The sequence below is a fragment of the Rhinolophus sinicus genome, chromosome 18 (genome assembly GCF_057876585.1).
Source record: "Rhinolophus sinicus isolate RSI-liver-muscle chromosome 18, RSI-T2T, whole genome shotgun sequence".
Classification (NCBI taxonomy): Eukaryota; Metazoa; Chordata; class Mammalia; order Chiroptera; family Rhinolophidae; genus Rhinolophus; species Rhinolophus sinicus.
The window spans coordinates 113,443,652-113,462,955 of NC_142518.1; the positions used below are offsets into that span (position 1 = coordinate 113,443,652).

The 19,304-nt window shown below is 45.5% G+C and overlaps 1 protein-coding gene across 3 annotated transcripts in view; it reads left to right on the forward strand.

The window, feature by feature from the left end:
* AR (androgen receptor) overlaps positions 1-17,353 on the forward strand; it is a 182,325-nt gene extending 164,972 nt beyond the window's left edge. The window contains exons 5-9 of one of the 3 annotated variants that reach the window (XM_019716788.3): positions 38-182; positions 3,978-4,108; positions 4,941-5,098; positions 5,849-5,902; positions 15,344-17,353. In XM_019716788.3, coding sequence (XP_019572347.2) covers positions 38-182; positions 3,978-4,108; positions 4,941-5,098; positions 5,849-5,902; positions 15,344-15,460 — 605 coding nt within the window. In that variant the 3' untranslated portion in view covers positions 15,461-17,353. Of the gene's footprint in view, positions 1-37; positions 183-3,977; positions 4,109-4,940; positions 5,099-5,848; positions 12,387-15,343 lie in introns of those variants that run through there. The other 2 variants (XM_074324334.2, XM_019716790.3) reach the window with 2 other exon arrangements.
* The last annotated feature ends 1,951 nt before the right edge of the window (positions 17,354-19,304 follow it).

Below are 19,304 nucleotides of genomic sequence, written 5' to 3' on the forward strand. Positions count from 1 at the left end.
CGGCCCTAGCTGACCATTGTCTCTTCCCCATCTCTAGGTTTCCGCAACCTGCACGTGGACGATCAGATGGCAGTCATCCAATACTCCTGGATGGGGCTTATGGTGTTTGCCATGGGCTGGCGGTCTTTCACCAATGTCAACTCCAGGATGCTCTACTTTGCCCCTGACCTGGTTTTCAATGAGTAAGTGTTCATGGGCCTAGCACGCACATAAACACAGCATCCTGGCCAGACCTGGTTGGTGGTGGTGGGGACGGTAATAGCAGTGGTGATGAGCCCTTTTCACCTATAGGTGAGGCTGTAGAGGCCCTTGCCAGCCTGCCCAATCTGAGGTGGCTGTGCCCAGCCAAAAGGCTGACCGGTATGAGGTAAGGAAGGTTGGTACTGAGGCCATCCCTTTCCCACCCCAGACCCAACCCTGGTATTTGGGCCATGTTTCTGACCTGCTTTGTAGCTTATTTAAGAAACTCACATCCAGGTCTCTCCCGTTCACTGTGAGCAACATGGGGAATGGGCATAGAGACTCTAGTTGTGAGGTCTAAAGATCCTTTGGTCCCTTTGCTGCACCAAGGGCTACGGCCAGTCACCATTTATTGAGCAACTCCTTTATGCCAGGACTATACTAGATACTTTCTAAATCCTTTCTCACTGAGCCCTCATGATAATCTGATTTCCCCTTTTTATAGATAATCTTTTTTAATGGATGAGGAAAATTAAGCTTAACAAAATAAACTGCCTCACCAAGGCCACACAGCTAGTGCATGTTGGCACGGGAATTCAATGTCTATGGAATTCCCAGCTCTGATGCTGCGTCATGGTGGTTAGTAGAGGGGGAAGCAGCTCCACCACTCTCTGGCCATGTGACCTTGGCCCAGCCACTTCACTTCTCTTAAAAAGAGGCTTCATTAATACTTGCCCTACCACCAGCTCTATTTATCCTTCATGAATTTGGCCAAGAGCCCAGATTTTGAAATGATACTTTTCTCGACTAAAATCTGTTCCATTATTTCCTATATCATTGTCTATGGACAAGACCCTTAACGTCCTTGACCTTCAGTTTCCTCATCTGCTAATAAAATAGAACTTTTCAAAATGGTTTATTATGATGACTGCAATGGGAACTACTGGGTGTGAAATGCCTGGCCCACAATGGGCAAGCATGACAAAAGAGGTACCTTTGTGATACTCTCTTTCCCTAATAGTGAGAATCTTCTCTATGTCTGCTGTTTGAGGTCCCTTGATGGCATTGTGAATGGAGCTTACCAAAAAATCTTCCTAAGGACCTTGAGCTAGTCTTACCACCAAGAATCCCTTTGGTCAGGGCAGGAATTGACCTTCGCTCCCCTCCAGCCCTCCAACAGAGAAGAGCCTTAAAATAAATTCTACACGCCAGTAGTTCCTTCCAGTACAGCACTGCCATGTGGGGGAAAATAAGTGTCCCCAGTTCACCTCTTACAACCCAGCCAGCCCCGATAGCCAGAGGCTAAGAATAACCATTTGGCTTTTGGTACAACCTACTTTGTGGTTTCCTGATCCCCAGAGAGTTACCCGTGATGCCATCTTCTGGGGCAAGTTTTAAAAAGCCCCCTTCCTATTCTCTCACCTCCACCCTCTTGCTGCCCCCCAGTGACTGAATCAACTTTCTGGGCCCCTGCAGCACTCTCCCCATCCAGAGCCCTAAGATCTTTGAACCTTTGCAAAGTGATCGTTGGTTATTTTCTAAATGCTCATTTCCTTCTCTGCCTCTGCATAAGTATGTGGTGCTCCACCTCAGCTTTCTGGCCCATTCTCAGGTGTCTCATTAAATGGTACCACAGGAACTCCCCACAGAGTCAGGGTTCTAGACCCATCCAGCCACAGGGCTCCTGAAACAATAGGTACTCCCTTCTTCTCATAGGAACCCACCATGGTAGAGCTCTTAGGGTCTCTAGAAACATCTAAAGCAAAGTTTCTTTAACTTTGGATATTGTTGACATTCTCGGAGGACTAATTTTTCATTGGAATATGTTTAACATCCTTGGTGCCTGCCCACTAAATACCAAATAGGATTCCAGTCACCGGGATAACCCTAACTGCCCCAATGCATTTTTAGCACCCACTAGGAAGGCAGTACTTCTCCAGTTGAAAGTCACTAATTGCTGCTAGCCTCATCAGCGTACTGATGGGGAAACTGAGGCCCAAAGAGAGAGACAAGGACTCTGAGCTAAATCATTTGCTGATCTCTCTAACACCAAACCCTGTCATCAGAGCTGCATTCTTTTTTCCTCCCTTCTTTGTAGAGAATGCATGTTGTGAGGTAATGAGCTTGAACCCTAGCTGTATGACCTTGAGTAAATGATTTAACTTTCCTGAACTTCAATCTCCTCATCTGTTGAATAGTGTATAGTATCATAATGGCACCTTCCTAGTGACATTTATTGAGCACTTACTATGTGCCAGGCACTGTGCTGAGTGTTCTCCAGTTTTCATCGCACCTCTTTTCTGCTCTCTCTTACTGCCACCTACCTCCTCTCCTCCTGAATGCCCCTCCTGCCCCTTTTTTCTACCTTCCACTCTTATCCCTTTCCTTCCTTCTAAGCCTCTCCCTGTTCTTTTTGCCCTTTCTCTCCCTTTCTTGATCCCGTCCCCTCTGAATTTGTTCCCTGCCTTTCTCCCTTTTCTCCCCATCTTCCCCCAACTTTCTCTGGCCCTGGGACCTGCAGCAGTGTTATCATAATCCTCCATGTCAGAACCATGATTTCAGTGGTAAACAGCCTGCAGTGTTGTCATCAATAGAGGTGTGTTAGTACAATAGAGACCGGAGCTGGTCCATGCCCCAGGGGCAGCATATCTTACTCAAAATTTCTCTAGGGAGAAAGAATTTGCACCAACTCTCTTCTGGTCAGTTGACTTGGGATACTACCTAAACCCTTCCTCTTGCCAGTTGAGCTCCAGCTGGAATTAAGTATTTATACACCATCTGCCTCCTTCCCTTTTTCTCTAGACCAGCCAAGAGCTCTCTGAGATGGGGTGCTGAGCTTCCATCCAGCCAGTACCAGGCCTGCTCAGCCTGTGGACTCCACTAGTGGTTTGTGAACCGAAATGTTAAACCACAGCCTTCAGGCCCAGTCTGGGGGGGGGTCTCTTTGCTGAAAACCAGGAATTAGCAGGAGAATGCTGTATGCTAGAGGCTTGCGATGGCCAGTCATAGGACAGAGAGGTTGCTCCCCCTGAGAAGCTATCCAAGCCTTGGCCACTTACCTGTATAATTTGTAGGTGATAATGTGATGATCTGCTCATAAGTCACTATAATCAAAGCAGCTGACACATGTTTATAACTCCCACTGTGGTAAGGAACAGCCAGTACACGACGGTGTAGGCTCCTGTTCAGCAGGGGACACTTAGATGGGACATTCAGATACACTTCCTGGATGATTTGATAAGCATTGGAGTTTCTTTTGAAGAAATTGACAATTAGAGGGGATCCCCTTCCCTTGCAGTGTTTAAATTTCTAGTATGGGAAATGGCATTCAAGCCAACAGGCAGGGGAATTGAGAGGAGGAACTACTGCAGTCACTTGGGAATCCTGGTGTCCCAATGTTAAGAGTTGGTTTTTAAGGCCTGTCGCATAGAAATCCTCCAAGATGGGCTGGCTCTGGCTGTGTCTGGGATATTAAAACTGTACTCAGGGAGACCATGTGCCTGCCTCAGTGTGTTTATTTGGTTAGGCTTTTCTGTCCCTGTCTCAGGAAACAGAAGGGGCACAGGGGCCTGGAAATTCCATGTGCTAACCCATAGCCTGGCCAGAGAAGATGAGTAGTTATCAGGATGTCAGGATTTTTGTTTTTTTGGGGGGGAGAGAACAACCTGGTTCCCTGTCACTGAAGTACCAGTAAGAGAAACAGCAAGCTCTTCCTGGAGAATCTTGGGAGGGGAGGGCAAGCAGAGACGTGCTCTTGGGGCTTATGGTAAGCCTTCCCTCACTCATCTCCTTCTCAGGTACCGCATGCACAAGTCCCGGATGTACAGCCAGTGTGTCCGAATGAGGCACCTCTCTCAAGAATTTGGCTGGCTACAAATCACGCCCCAGGAATTCCTGTGCATGAAGGCACTGCTGCTCTTCAGCATTAGTGAGTGCTGGAGGGGTGGGGGGTGTCCCCAGGGGCACAGGGGCTTGGAGGAGCTGCTTCTTTCCTTAAAGCGTTTTCAGGGACAAACCCGCTGCTGGACATTTCCTTCTTCTTTCACCCTTGCTGTTCCACTCTCCCTTCCCATCATTTTTCCTCACAAGGACAAATTTCATGGCTAGAGACCAATCTGTTGGCTAAAACTCCACCTCCATCGGATTCCCACCTGCCCCCAGTCTCTCTTTGGGACAAAACCTCTTTGGCTGATTGTAGCAGGTCTCTGAATTTTTCCAAAGCTTCTACCATAGAAACAGGCAAGGGCCACCTTATATTTCTTGTATGGCAGAATGTGATTGCTTCCCGGAAGGAATTTCCTCTTCTGCCAACACGAGAAGGTCTATGTAAGTAATTCAGACAGGGTTTGTTTGGCAGCCAAGGGACCTTTATTTAATGTCTCTTCTAAGCAGAGTGCTGTTTTAGCCTCTGTGACTGATGGCAAAACGAGGCCAAATTGGATATTGAAAGCCATGTGTTTTAATTGTCTAAATCAGAGCTGGACTGTGGCCAACAGAAAACTGTAGGTCCTAAGAAATATGTAGATGAGAAGACTAGAAAAAGGAAAGGCTCAGTGGACTTTCTTTACTTGCTGCCTTTCAAACTGCCTTCTTGGCAGACTGGAGGCCTCAGGCATACAGACTTTAACCGCAGGAAACCAAGTAGATGATCCCCTCCCTGGGGGTGGGGGTCAAGTTTGTGGTCAGAAAAGTTGGTGCTTTATCTAATGCTCCCTCGTGGGCATGCTTTCCCTCCCCATTCTGTCTTCATCCCACATCAGTTCCAGTGGATGGGCTGAAAAATCAAAAATTCTTTGATGAACTTCGAATGAACTACATCAAGGAACTTGATCGTATCATTGCATGCAAGAGAAAAAATCCCACATCCTGCTCAAGGCGCTTCTACCAGCTCACCAAGCTCCTGGACTCTGTGCAGCCTGTAAGCAAATGATGGAGGGTCCTTTGTCAGGGAGAGCAGCCTGATAGGGCCAAGTGATAATATGTTCTCCACCTGTTGGGAGGGGCCTCGATTGCCCTCTGGCTCTGAGTGTGGTCCAGGAAGAAAACGCAATGAAGAATAAAGGAACACAGGTCACAGTGTCCCAGCTGGATGTTGAGAAGCAGGTGGAGGAGTTGAGAACGGAGCAGTTGGGACTCGGGGCAGGGGCTTAGAGCAGATAATTTCTGTGGGCAGACAAAACAGACCTGGATGTTTTCCCCATTTCCTTGAGACTTGTGTGTGTGAGTTTGTGTGTGCATGCATTTGTGTGTGTATGTGTATGAGAGCCAGAGAGAGAGAGAGAGAGAGAGAGAGAGAGAGAGAGAGAGAGGGAGGGAGGGAGGGAGGGAGGGAGGGAGGGAGGGAGGGAGGGAGAGAGAGAGAGAGAGAGAGAGAGAGAGAGAGAGAGAGAGAGAGAACACCCGCCCTATGGAAGAGGAATACTCATTCCTAAGTCAGAGAGCTTACAATGGTGTAGAAGATCTCTTGGGAGCCCTCACTGATTCCCTGGAGACCATTTAGTATGTGCGTACACACACACACACACACACACACACACACACACACACACACACGCTAGGAGGACCAAGGAGAGGGAAGGAGGAGAAAATCAAAGGTGGTGGGACAGCCTGACAGAAACCAACTCCTTGTCAATGTGTTTTCTTTCCTCCTTCTTATTTCCCCCCACAGATTGCACGAGAGCTGCACCAGTTCACCTTTGACCTGCTAATCAAGTCCCACATGGTGAGTGTGGACTTTCCAGAAATGATGGCAGAGATCATCTCTGTGCAAGTGCCCAAGATCCTTTCTGGGAAAGTCAAGCCCATCTATTTCCACACACAGTGAAGCTTTGGAAGCCCCCATTTCCTCACCGCACCCCACTCCCCTGTCAGATATCTTCTGCCTGTTAGAACTCTCCACAACTTCTCTGCTGTGCCTTGGGGAATTCCCTCTATCAATGCAGTCTGTCACGAAGATGTTCCTGAGTCCTCGATGCTGGGCTTTTCTCTCTCTTCCTCCCCTTTTCCATCCCCCACTGACCCTCCCACGGCACTTTCAGACTCTGCTCCCACCATGGCTCTTCTCTGTGTTTTGAATGGTGGTGTATTCCTTTAAATCTGTGGTGATCCTCATGTGGCCCACTGTCAAGTTGTGCTTGTTTATAGCGCTGTGCTGTGTGCCAGCCACACAAACGTTTACTCACCTAATGCCACGTGAAGTTCGCAGAACTAAGAGTATCTGGGAAAGCAAAATCAACAACAACAACCCAAAAAAAACCTTGCTAGAATATTTTTCCTGTCAAAACTACAAACCCAAATCCCCAAAGAGGCTGACAGTGACTAGAATAAGGTGAACATTACAAGCCCATGGGGAGTCACTGCTTTTTGCCCAAACCCTCCCTACTCAGGAGACTTATTTTCTGCCGATGGCTATTGGCATTAGAGGGCACGGTAACCCCAGAGCTGAGTTAGTGGTAGAGACAGGTTTAAGAGAGAACAAAGAGGACAGATGGGTGACCAGTACCTGTCCATGGCCTTGGCTCCTGAGGGCTAGACTGCTCAAGTGCAGTGCGATTCATTGTGCTCAAATGTGCTTCTTGTTTAAAAACTTGTCGACATGTGAATGCATGCCCCTGCCCCCAGTCTCCTCTCTTTCTCACCCTCTGCCTCCACCCTCATATTGACTTTCAGTAGCTTTTCTAAGAACTTGGAACTGAATGTTCCCTTTAGCCAAAACTTGGCCCTGTCCACTGAAGTCAAACCATCAAGGAGAGGCGAGATCTGACCTTTTGGAAGGCCCCATTCGAATCCAGGTCAGCTTTCCCATTTGTGGACCAGGGAGGAGCCTAGGGCTGGAATGAGAGGAAAAAGGAAGTGATGGCTTGGCTGTTGTGCTTGGAATACTGAAGAATGGGTTCCTCTTGCACCTACCTTTAAAACACATGAATGTTTTCAACCTGACTCCATGCAGCTGCAAGTTTCCTCCACCCTCCCTTCAGTGTTTTCTGGGCCTGAACTTCAGCACACTGCATTATGGTGGTGAAGCTTCCACTTCTCTGGGCTTGTTCACAGACTCTGCTAAGAGCCCCCACCGCCAAGGAGGCTAGCAAGCCACCAGAGTTAGCATCTATCTCCAGATGCCAGAGGCTCAAAGACTTCTTGCCAAATGTCTCTCATCAGCTACCAGATCTCTGGAGCCCTCAGAGAAACAGGAAAGAAGGTATCAATGGATTGGACAAGCTGGGCGTCTTGCCCTTGTCCCCCAGAGATGGTACCTTCCCACCAAGTGGAGAATTGCCAACTTCCTCCTTCAGAGCAGTGAAAGGGGCTATCCAGATTATGGTTGAAGAGAAAACTCAATGACCAGGCTGAGAAGAATGAAGGCACTCAAACCAGAAACCCTGGAAGTGCTCTCCTTGCCACCCAGCACATCCGCTTGCGGAAGTCATGGCAACTAGAGAGCAGAAACCAAGAGGACACTCTGACGACCAAATTAAAGTCTTCAGAGGCAAAGTGTAAAGCCAGACGGGTGCTGTCTGGTGACATCACTCCTCCTCCTCTGCTGCTGATTCTGGGTTCCTTGGTTGCTGCCTCTCTGTCAGAGGGAAGCTGAAACATTGAGACTATAGAACCATGGTCTCCTTTGGAAAGGTGTGGGTGGTGTGGCTCTCATGGGCTGCCACCCACGAACTCACGGTGTGTTCCTGGGACACTGGTTTCATGCAGTCCTTTGGCACACCTCTGTTCTGTTGACATTGTCCCCCAACTCCAAGTGCAGGGGGGATGTCCACCTACTTTCTCATCTTGGCCTCTGCCTCCTCACTTAGCTCTTAAATTCATCAGCTGAACTCAAGAAATTAGGAGCCAGTCACCAAGCTGCCCATTTCAGTTGGTTCACTTTACTTGTTGAGAAGATAACTTTCTGAGTGACATGATATGATCTACATGGGTTTCCTCCCCTGATTTCGGTGTTGATATTAATAGCCAAATGAACTTGCAAAACAGCTTCTTTAAATAACAAGGGAAACAGGAACCTAAGTTGGGCAATACACCAATCCAAGACTGCTGGAGAAAACTAAAGCTGACAGGTTCTCTTGCTGGGGTAGGCTAGATAAATTCTGGTTGTCTTTGTTATGACACCATTTGGTTTATATAAGCTCATAGGATCACTTTTAGCTGTTTTAAACAGAAAAAAAAAATCCACCATCTTTTTCAGTTAAACTAGGTTACATTTAAATAGTTCCTTTACATACATTTTGAAATGATTTTCATCTTTTGTAGTACATGGATTCGATTATATTCTAATGCCCCTCCTTGTAAAGACTAGAGGCTCTCCTTTCCATTTCTCTGACTATCACATTTTTCATCTTTATGGATTTCCCAATTGTGACTCCTGTCATTATGAATATATATGTTTTTCATTTGTGAAAGCCAAAAATCAGTGTAATTGAAAGCAGCAGCAACTGGATTACTCCAAATTTCTGAATGACAAGACAAGGGGAAAGAAAACAGCCTAAACAAGGCCTACTGTTTTTGCAATGGGGTTTCTATGAGCAAAAATATTTTAGCTTGGATTTGTTCTCCTACAGATGAAAGGGCCACGGGTGTTCCGGCCAATGTAATTGACAGAAGTCTCATTTTGCATGCACTTCACTCTGCTCTAGAAACAGAGTTGACGTGACTCGTACACTGTGCTCACCCGTAAAGGATCAGCCACCCGACCTGTGCACCCGTGAACTGGAAGATGACCGTCACTGACAGACAAGGCACGGGGGCTTATCCCCAAAGGCATCCACAGTGTTCGATGGAAATGGAGGGTGAGGAAGAGAAAAAGACGGAGCACCAGGGAAAAGGTCCCATCTGTGGGGGCTGCAGACAGCTGCCAGGATCACAAAGTCTGTGCTCAAAGAAAAGAGTCCTGTGGCCATTTCGGCTCTGTTTCATTGGGCAGCTCACCCAGGCCTGGCCTCTGAGCAGAAATGGGGAGTGGGTTCTCTGATCAAAGCTTTTCTATGCCACAAACCATATTATTGTCCTCGGAGAGTTCATTTTTTTTTTTTAAATGAGAAAGGGATCTTTTGAAGGATTCTGCCACATATCTTTGAAGAAGAAAATCAGTAATACATATATATTTTATATATGTTCACTGGCACTAAAAAAGAAAAAAAAGAAAAAAATTGCTTCATTCTGTCCTTGTGTGCTTTGGGTAGTTGCTGAGGGTTGAGAAATAATTTGCTGATACTAGAGTCCCTCTCTGCCCATAGTTTATCTCTAAATGCGTATATGCATATATAACGAGAACTCTGTTTGTACTTTTAAGAGAAAGGAGGCCCACCCTCAACATGATACTGATATTATACAAATGATGTAACTTTGAGCGTCAAGCAGCTTGTTTGTTTCCTGAAGGCACAGCACAGATATGGCCTTGCCCTCTTTTCTCCTCACATATTTGCCAGGGAGCACAAGCCCAAGCCACTCCCTCTACCCTTCCTGACCCTGTGCCAGGGTTGCACTTCGTGAGACTCTCTCCCGAGAACTCAGTAACTATCCCCGCATGGTCCGTGCATGGCAAACGGAAGACAAGAGGCTGACCAGTGATTATCTTGTGCCAGTCGCCCAGATGAGAGGGCACTGAGCCATGGGAGTGGCCTTCATGCTCGGCCCCCGAAAGGGAGTCATGGGAATCAGGAATGCTAAAGCACAGAATCAAATCCCAAACTGAAAGCCACAATAAGCCATTTAGCATGTGCAATTTCTTTTAAAAGGAAGTTGCTACCCCTGCTGCCTTTTACAGGCAGTTCTATTCTCATACCTAATCTCTTTGAAATTTTTGAAAGATGTTTTTAAAAAGACAAAGACATGAGAGCATCACATTATATAACCAAAGATTACATTGTATCTGCTAAGATACCAAATTTTTTTAAGGGCAGGGAGGGAGTAAACAGTGCCTCTTTGGTAAGCTATCCAAAGACAGACTAAAGGACTTCACTGGTGAGTGACTTATAAGAGTTTTGTGAGTTCCCCCACCCCCACAATATGCGTATAGAAGACTGGGAGATAATTTTGACAAAACATGAGATTATGGGTCCTTCACTGAATGGTTTTATACGCAGAACTAGCTTTCCTTTTCTCTAGTAGTTGTTGAGCACCTTTTTGAAGATCCATCATCGCATGGTTGGACATGGAGCTGTCTCGGCCCCTGTGTTTGCTAGTGCCCATGTTAGCTTAGCTGAAGATGTGAGGCCCTTGCTGAGGAAGGCCTAGCTTTTGCACTAGAGGGACAGCAGGCAGAAATCCTCATTTCTGCCCACTTTGGAAGACACAAAAAGTTCTCTGCAGTTCAAGGCAGAAGGTTGAAATATACTGTAAATGAGTATTTGTATCCATGTTTCAAAATTTAATTATAATACCTATATCTATCTATATCTAAATACTGATAGATATAGATAGATAAATAGATAGATAGATTAGATTAGATGTAATGTGTTTTGATAGCTTTACCTTTCTCTGCACCTTTATATTTGGCTCCAGGTCATAATTAATACTATGTTCTTGTGAGAGAGGCTGCACTTACATTTTAGAAGCTCTCTCAGAACATAAGACACCCGGGTTGATCAGATAACTAAGAGATCACTGCCCCTATTGGGGCCTGACCCACAGGCCTTGCAAAGGAGCAGAGGGGAAAAATCGGTAGGGTACAGGATGTATTGCACTTTACTAGCCTGAGACTGATGAATGTTTAAAGGGTGATGAAAACCCATTGGAACCCACTGGGCTTTACTATATGGATGGCCCAGACTTGGGGCCAAAGGCTCACCCAAATGATTGGCCAGTGGCCCCCTAATGGGACCTGAGCAGTTAGAAGAAGGAAGGACATTTTTTGTTCTTCTCCATCCTTGTGAGAAAAGGGTAGTTGACTGCACTTGGGAACCTGGAGCAAGAGCTCCATCTTTCACATAATTAACTCACCTGAGATAGAGGTCTCTTGCTACTGGGTGTCTGTGTGCTTTAATTCTGATTTTGGATATGTTCTGTAAAGGTTTTGACAATGAAAATGTGTTTTTCTCTGTTAAAAATTTGTCAGTGTACTAGAAGTAGTATCTCTATAGGTACAGGTCCATGTCTGCCCACAGGCAGGGGTGTTTTCTTCGATTAAGAGATTGACACTGGGGTCTGTTGCCCAGAGCCTCCCAACTCTCAACCATTTCTAGGTGAAAGCAGAAAAATCCACCCTATTCACTCCTCTTCAGACACTTCAACTGAGGTACCAAAACCTTTGGAATGTTCCCACTCTTCCAGAATGAGTGGTATTTGAATTTAGCAGGTAGAGTTGTCAAGAATGTAACAACACCCTTTGACTCAGCTTCAATATATCCCCATTTGATTTGGCCAGACAGTAAGTAATAGGCATTGATTGGTTTCCAGCACCAATTCAGTATAGCAGGGCTGCTGGTTCCCTTCCTTATCCCCCATGTCTCTTGGCCTTTCATGGAATTAAATGAAAAGCTAGGAACTGAATGGCCCTTGTGTTCCAAAGCTGTCCTCCCATGCACACTGAACAAGGCTGCCATATAGCTGCAGATTCCACCGGCTACTGAAGACTAGACCATACACAAAGCCCAAAGGAAAGAAAATTCTGAAATGTTGCTGCTCGTCTGCTGGTGCCATCCCTGGCTGATGCTTCACATGGGAGACTGTATTTCCTGTACAGCAGACATGCCAAGTCCCCAGTCTCTCCTGACCTCAGCCCTTGGTGCTAACTGTTCAGCAGTGAAGTGCCTGTGGGGTTGTCCTATCCCATAAGCATTCAGGTGCTGAGAGGAGTCACCACTGGGACCGCCCAAGACAGAAAAGAGTCCCCTCGCCACTCAGTTGACACCTTTCTGCTTTCCCCTAGACTGGAACATTGATTAGGGAGTGCCTCGCACATGACATTCTTCTGCTGTCCTTGAGATTAATTTGGCAGCAGGAGAGAGCAGACTGTCTAACCAGATGTAAGAATTAATTTTGACGTTGAGGGAAAAAGAAAGAAACAGCATCATATAAAGATTGTGTAAAAGAAACATTCATTTTGCTTGAAACTTCTTACTATGGGGCTTCAGTTCTCACAGCGGCACTTGGCCCCCAATGGGCAGCAGGAGCAGCCCCAAGCGCTAGTGTTCTGTTCTCTTTTTGTAATCTTGGAATCTTGTGTTGCTCTAAATATAATTAAAAATGGCAGAAACTTGTTTGTTGGCCTACATGTGTGACTCTGTGTTTGTCTCTTGTCTCTGCTTTCAGAAATGTCAACCATTGTATAAAATATTGGCTTGCTGGTCTGCCAGCTCAAACTTGGCCCCAGCCCCTGTTGTGGCTGCAGGCTCAAGTTATTGTTAACAAAGAGACTCGAGAAAAAGCTGCTAATGTCCTCTTATCACTGTTGTTAATTTGTTAAAACATAAAACAATCTGAAATTTCAGATGAATGTCATCAGAGTTCTTTTAATTAGCTATTTTTATTGGCTGTCTTTATTGCAGTCAAGAGTTGGTATTATGCCCAGTGGCCTTTTATCCTACTTTGGTTTTCATATATTTTTACGAATCTTTGCACAGGGGTTATAAATTTGACCTGTGTTGGCCTTAGCATAGGTTGACCTGGGACAACCAAAATATCAAAGGGTCTGGGCTGGAAAGCACAGATGGACACTGGCAGCCCGTTACAACCTCTCATCAGAAACCCTGAGCTTGTCAACCAGGAGAAGGCCACACAAAACCCAGCTGTCCATCCTCATCCTTATGGGACCATAAAATCGGTGGGGGCTTCACTGCCCAGGTCTTGTCAAGCTTCCAATAAGGAATGGGCATGTTCACATGTTCACTGTTTTTCAGGGGCTGTATCGTCCTTGACCACCCAGGTAAAAATCTAGCCAGCCTTCTTCTGGGTTTGCAAAAGTTCAAGCAAGTTCCCCTCCTTATGAGATCCCCAAAGGAATTTCTGGGCTTGAGATATAGGCCCTCACTGGGGTGTGACAGATGCATTAAGGAATAATGTGAATGCTCTCTTTGCCTCAGTGTCCTCACCTATAATAGGGGTTATCCCAGCATCTCTCTACTCTAGCAGGGTGGGGATTCAGTAAGAATGTATGTGATGCAGCCGGTGGGCTTACTTCTCTGGCTTTGCTCCTTGTTTGAATGCCAGAAGCCTGAAGAGGTTTCCCACATTGAGCCACATTTGTCACTGACCACCTCAGAGTGCATGCATTTCTCAAAATTTTCCTGAGAACAGTGCTTGATGAGCAGAAGAAAGAAGAGATGCATGGGATATGTGTTTGTGTGCGTCAGTGAGAGAGAGAGAATATGTATATTTGTGGGGCTCCCGAAGAGTCCCTATGACCACCATCACTTAAGATTCTCCTCTCTTGGACTCACAGAAACTTACTGAATAGCCAGCCACCTTACTTGGTTTCATTTACCACTCAGCTCCCGCCTGAAGTGACAAGGTAGATAGCACCCACCATAGATTGTCTAAGGAATAGCAAAGCACACACGTCAGGGAGACAAGGACACCTAGTGGATTAAATAGAGCCTGGAGGCAGAGGTCCTGTATGTGAATTGCGTGTGGGCCATATAGCTAGTGCGTAGCTACGATTCTGGCCTGCTGCTATGATACTGGGCAAGCCCTTTCCTGGCCCTTAGTTTTCTCATCTATAAAATGAGTGTGTCTGAAGACATGGAATAGGACTAGATGAGATGGGGAGCCCCTTCTAATGAGGACACCATAGTTTCTGCAAACAGCAATACCTTTCTGAATCATCACAACAAGGGAAAAGGAAGGGCCTTTTTTTATCCCTAGAACATGTAGTTTTGAAACTAGAATCCCCAGGTTTGTACTCTACGAAAATTTACTGGACACCTGGGGGGCAGGGGGTCCAAACAACAATTGAGTCCTGTGTAATAGATACTATCAACCCCTTGATGGATGGGGAAAAGGTGCAAAAGTGAAACAATTTGTTTATCATTTAGATGCTCTCATAAATAGAAGAGATAAATAAGAGTTTAATAAGTCACGGTCCATGCTTTCAGTGAGTTTACAGTGTAGTAAATGCCTTAGGCCAGGCCGTTCGTGAACTTCAACGTATCACATCCATCCCCAACCCTCCCACATCCATCCTGCTGATAATCTAGGGCTAACCTTTGATTTATAATTACTGCCTTTTAGAATGAGAATGGATCTTATCATTTAGCCCAAACGTCTCATTCTTCACATGAGGAAGCCAGGCCAAAAAACGTATTCAATGTTCTGGTGAATTAGGACCTGTAGCAAGGGACTGGCCCTGGAACACCCAGCTCACGGCCCCTCTATGCACCTGCAGGCAGCATGCCCCAGGGGCAGAGTACACAGACATTCTCCCATCCCCTTGCACACTGGTTCAGAGCCCTGGTAAGAGAGCATCCATTTCACCCCTGTGGTTTCCATTATACAGCCCAAGGAGCTCTACTCAGAACACCACCTACTTCACCGACCACGCACTCCCAGAGGTTCTGTTTTTCACTTTTTTTTTATTCCACTGCAAGGGAAGTTGACAGATGGAGAGAACTACTGGGGGAGATAGAGTAGGGAGTGCAGAAGAAATGAGAAACATTTAAAAGACACACTGAAGTGTAGAACCCTAACTGAGCTAACGGGCAAGTGCACGATTCCAATCTTCAAATTCTCCTGCCACCCTTTTGTGTTTGTTTGTTTGGTTGGTTGGTTGGTTAGCTGGTTGGTCTTCCTTTCAGACCACAACTTCCCCTCTTTGCTCAACTTCTTTCCCAGGGTGCTTCAAGCAAGGAGAAGACTATTTGGGGAATTTGATCTGACTGCCAACCAGCAAGACTATACCAAATAAACTGACTTAAGCCAGACTCTATGTAAACATTCCCCTCATCCCTATTGGGCCACTTCAAATCTCAGACCAGAAAACAGGCCAACAGAGCAGGCAGTTTCTCTGAGAGGCACGTCACCTGCCACCTGGGCAGTGACACTTGTCCCCAAAGGAAGCAAGCACTCTTGATGCTTACACACAGTGCCAAGAGTGGATAAAGTCAAGGTTGAACTAATCTTGGGGGAAAACCCCACTACTTCAAAAGACTGCAGGGACACTTCATATGGGCGCAATATCCATTCATCCCCTCATTAATTTGTTTTTCCATTTATTCAACAGGTATTTATTTCTGAGACCACTGTGTATCCTACACAGGATCAAGACAGACATGGTCTCTGTACTCACGGAGCTTCCAGTCTAATGAGAGAGACAAAGAGACAGACAATTGTAATATAATGTAATAGGTGCTCTGGTAAAGGAAGTTCAAGGTTTTGTTGAGGTGCAGAAGAAAGATACCTCACCTAGTCTACTGGGAAGATCAAGGAAGGCTTCTTAGAGAAGTCTAGGCTGTGAACCAAGTTGAGTAAAGATGGGGCTGTGCTGAGGAGAAAGGCATTCTTTTTTAAGCAAGACACTACAAACAGTTCAGCCTGAGGGAAATGTTTGAAGAAGGGTGTGGCTGTGAGAGACTAGGGTACAGAAGGAGGCACAAGCAAAGCCAGTGAGGGCCTATGTGTCATACTAAAGAGTTTGGCCTTTATTCCAAAGTTAAAGTGGAACAATAGAAATCCTTGCCAGCATTTCAATTCCCAAACTCATGATCTCATCTGAACTTCATAACGCCCTGAAGAGGTAGGCAGGTCAGGGATCAAGCCCATTTTGCAGATAAGAAAACTGAGGCTCAGCATGGTGAAGTGAGTGACCCAAAGGCAGCTCCTGAATAATTAATAGCCTTAAGTCTAAACTGGAAACCCTGAATCTCCTGATTTCCAGTCTCAGGTTTCTCACGTTAGACCAATTGATCAGACCTCAGGATCTGGAACAATTCTTGGGATGTGTTCAAGGGTCTCTGTGGTGACAGCAAGTATTGTCTACTACACCACCTGTGCCTGCCATGGCCTTCTTAAGGTGACACTCACTAGCACAAGGTTCCTAGATGGCAAACAGCGCAGCCCAGAGAGGAAGAGGAGCATCATCTTAAGGATAACTCAAAAAGTGATAACCCCAATTAGTCTAGCACCCATCTGACACTATACAAAGTTATTATAACATTAGTGACTATATTCCCCTACTTGGCTTCACATCCCCGTGACTATTTTGTAACTACTAATTTGTGCTTCCTAATCCCTTCACCATTGTCAACCATCCCCCCAACCACCCTCCCATCTAGCAACCATCAGTTTGTTCTCCAAACCTATGAGTCTATTTGTGTTTTATTTGCTTATTCTGTTCGTTAGATTCCATATATAAGTGAGATCATATGGTATTTGTCTTTCTCTGCCTGACTTATTTCACTTAGTATGATATACTCTAGGTCCATCCATGTTGTCGCAAATGGTAAGATGTCATTCTTTTTTATGGCAGAGTAACATTCCATTGTGTATATGTATCCCATCTTCTTTATCCAATTGTCTATTGAAGGGCATTCTGGTTGTTTCCATATCTTGGCTATTGTAAATAGTGCTGCAGTGAACATAGGGGTGCATATATCTTTTTGAATTAGTGTTTTGAATTGCTTTATATAAACACCCAGGAGTGGAATTACTGGGTCATAAGGGAGTTCTATTTTTAATACTTTGAGTAACCTCCATACTGTTTTCCACAGTGGCTGTGCCAATTTGCAATTCCACCAACAGTGCACAAGGGTTCCCTTTTCTCCACACCCTCGTCAACACTTGTTGTTTGTTGATTTATTGATGATGGCTATTCTGACAGGTGTGAGGTGATATCTCATTGTGGTTTTAATTTGCACTTCTCTGATGATTAGTGACATTGAGCATCTTTTCATATGTCTATTGGCCATCTGTATGCCCTCTTTGGAGAAATGTTTCTTCTGGTCCTTTCCCCACTTTTTAATTAGACGGTTTGTTTTTTTGGTGTTGAGTTGTATGAGTTCTTTATAAATTTTGGATATTAACCTGTTATCAGATATATCATTGTCAAATATCTTCTCCCATTCAGTAGGATATTTTTGCATTTTGTTGATAGTTTCCTTTGCTATGCAAAAACTTTTAGCTTCATGTAGTCCCATTTGTGTATTTTTTCTTTTGTTCCCTTGCCTGAGGAGATATATCACTAAAAATATTACTAAGGGTAATGTCAGAGAGTTTAACTTCCTCTATTTTCTCCTAGGAGTTTTATAGTTTCAGGTCTTACATTTAAGTCTTCAATCCATTCTGAGTTTATTCTTGTATATGGTGTAAGAAAGTGGTCCAGTTTCAATATTTTGCACATATCTGTCCAATTTCCCAGCACCACTTATTGAATAGACTGTCTTTAACCTAATGTATATTCTTCTTTTTTTAATTTTTTGGTTTAATTGGGAACAGTGTGTTTCTCCAGGGCCCATCAGCTCCAAGTCATTGTCCTTCAATTTAGTTGTGGAGGGCGCAGCTCAGCTCCAAGTCCAATCGCCATTTTCAATCTTAGTTGCAGGGGGCGCAGCCCACCATCCCATGTGGGAATCGAACCGGCAACCCTGTTGTTCAGAGCTCACGCTCTAACCAACTGAGCCATCAGGCCGCCCAACCCAATGCGGTATGGAGAGCAGGGACCCAAGGCAGCATGCGCATGAGCCCATGTCTCAATCAGCAGCCTGTGGCTCAGGAAAGGGCCTGACAGTCAGGCCTCTCCATGGCGATGCTGCTCAAGCAGTGTGGAGAACTGCGACCCACGGCAGCTTGCTGATTCCACCAGACCAATGCAGTCCTGAACCTGACCCTCTGTGGAAGGGCTTCACCCAGAGTAAATGGCACCCTCCTGTACAACACTCGTGTGTAAGCTCCACACTATGGGAACAATGGTCCCAAAACCTCCAGCTCTCGTGCCACGGGTGTTCAGTTCAGTCATTCCCCTTGGGCTCCTGGGCCGCCACCTGCTGAGTCACTCCCTCCGCCAGGGACCAGGTGAGTGCTCACCAGTGAGCGAGTCCATGTGCCAGCTCCACAGGAGGGTGACTGGGTCTCTAGTCACCCTCTGCCCCACCAAGTTGAGTAAAGAGAGTCCTCACTGATTTCTACTGCCAGCTGTCGTGGAACTCCCCTTCCCGGCAGAGGAACTCTGGGCTGGGGAGCCTGGTGTGGGGCCAGAGGGTCCCTCCCCAACAGAGGAAGCCTCCACCACTGAGGTGTCGCTGGCGGGGTTCGCCCTCTCTCCATGGGCCTGGAGTCAGCCTGCCTCACATTTCTGCCCCTCTTATCAGTCTCGATGTGGTGGCCTCTTCTTTAAATCCTTAGTTTAGAGGTTCTGTTTAGCTAGTGGTCAGATGAATCCCGAGGTTCAATGTTGTATAAATTATTTGTAATTTTTGGTGTGATCCTTGGGAGGCAGTTGGCACAGTGCCCACCTATTCCGCCCTCTTAGCTCCTCCCCCGCATGTATTTCTTACTCCACATTTATTAGACCTCTATCTTTCCACTTTCTTGGTGGCGTCCTTTGAAGTGCAAAAGTTCTTCATTTTGAGGATGTTCACTTTATCTATTGCTTCTTTTGTTGCTTTTGCTTTTGGAGTCCTATCTAAGACACCTAATCCAAGGTCACAAAGATTTATACCTATATTTTCTTCTAAGGATTTTACAGTTTTAGCAGTAACATTTAGGTCTTTAATTTATTTTGAGTTAATTTTTATATATGGTGCGTGATGGAGATCGAACTTGATTATTTTGTATGTGGCTATCTGGTTGTCCTAGCACTATTTCCTGAAAAGACTATTACTTTCCTCATTAATTTTTCTTAGCACCCTTGTCAAAAATCACTTGTCACTTAATATAAAGGTGTTTTGGGGTTTTTTTGGACTCTCAATTCTATTCCATTACTCTATATGCCTGTCCTTATGCCAGCACCATGTTCTCTGGATTACTACCATCCCATTCTATCACTAGATGGGTAAGAACCATACAATATACCTTCTGCCAAAATCCCCTTTATGACTCACTTTCCACCCAACACTTCTCCAGGCATCAGGGTAAGATATGTCCAAACGGCAACTTAATTTGGTTGATTTCAAGCCCTTATTGATTTTCTTTATCTTTCTTTCTCTCTCAATTTTTCTTTCATTCTGTCTTTGTCACTTTCTCCTTCC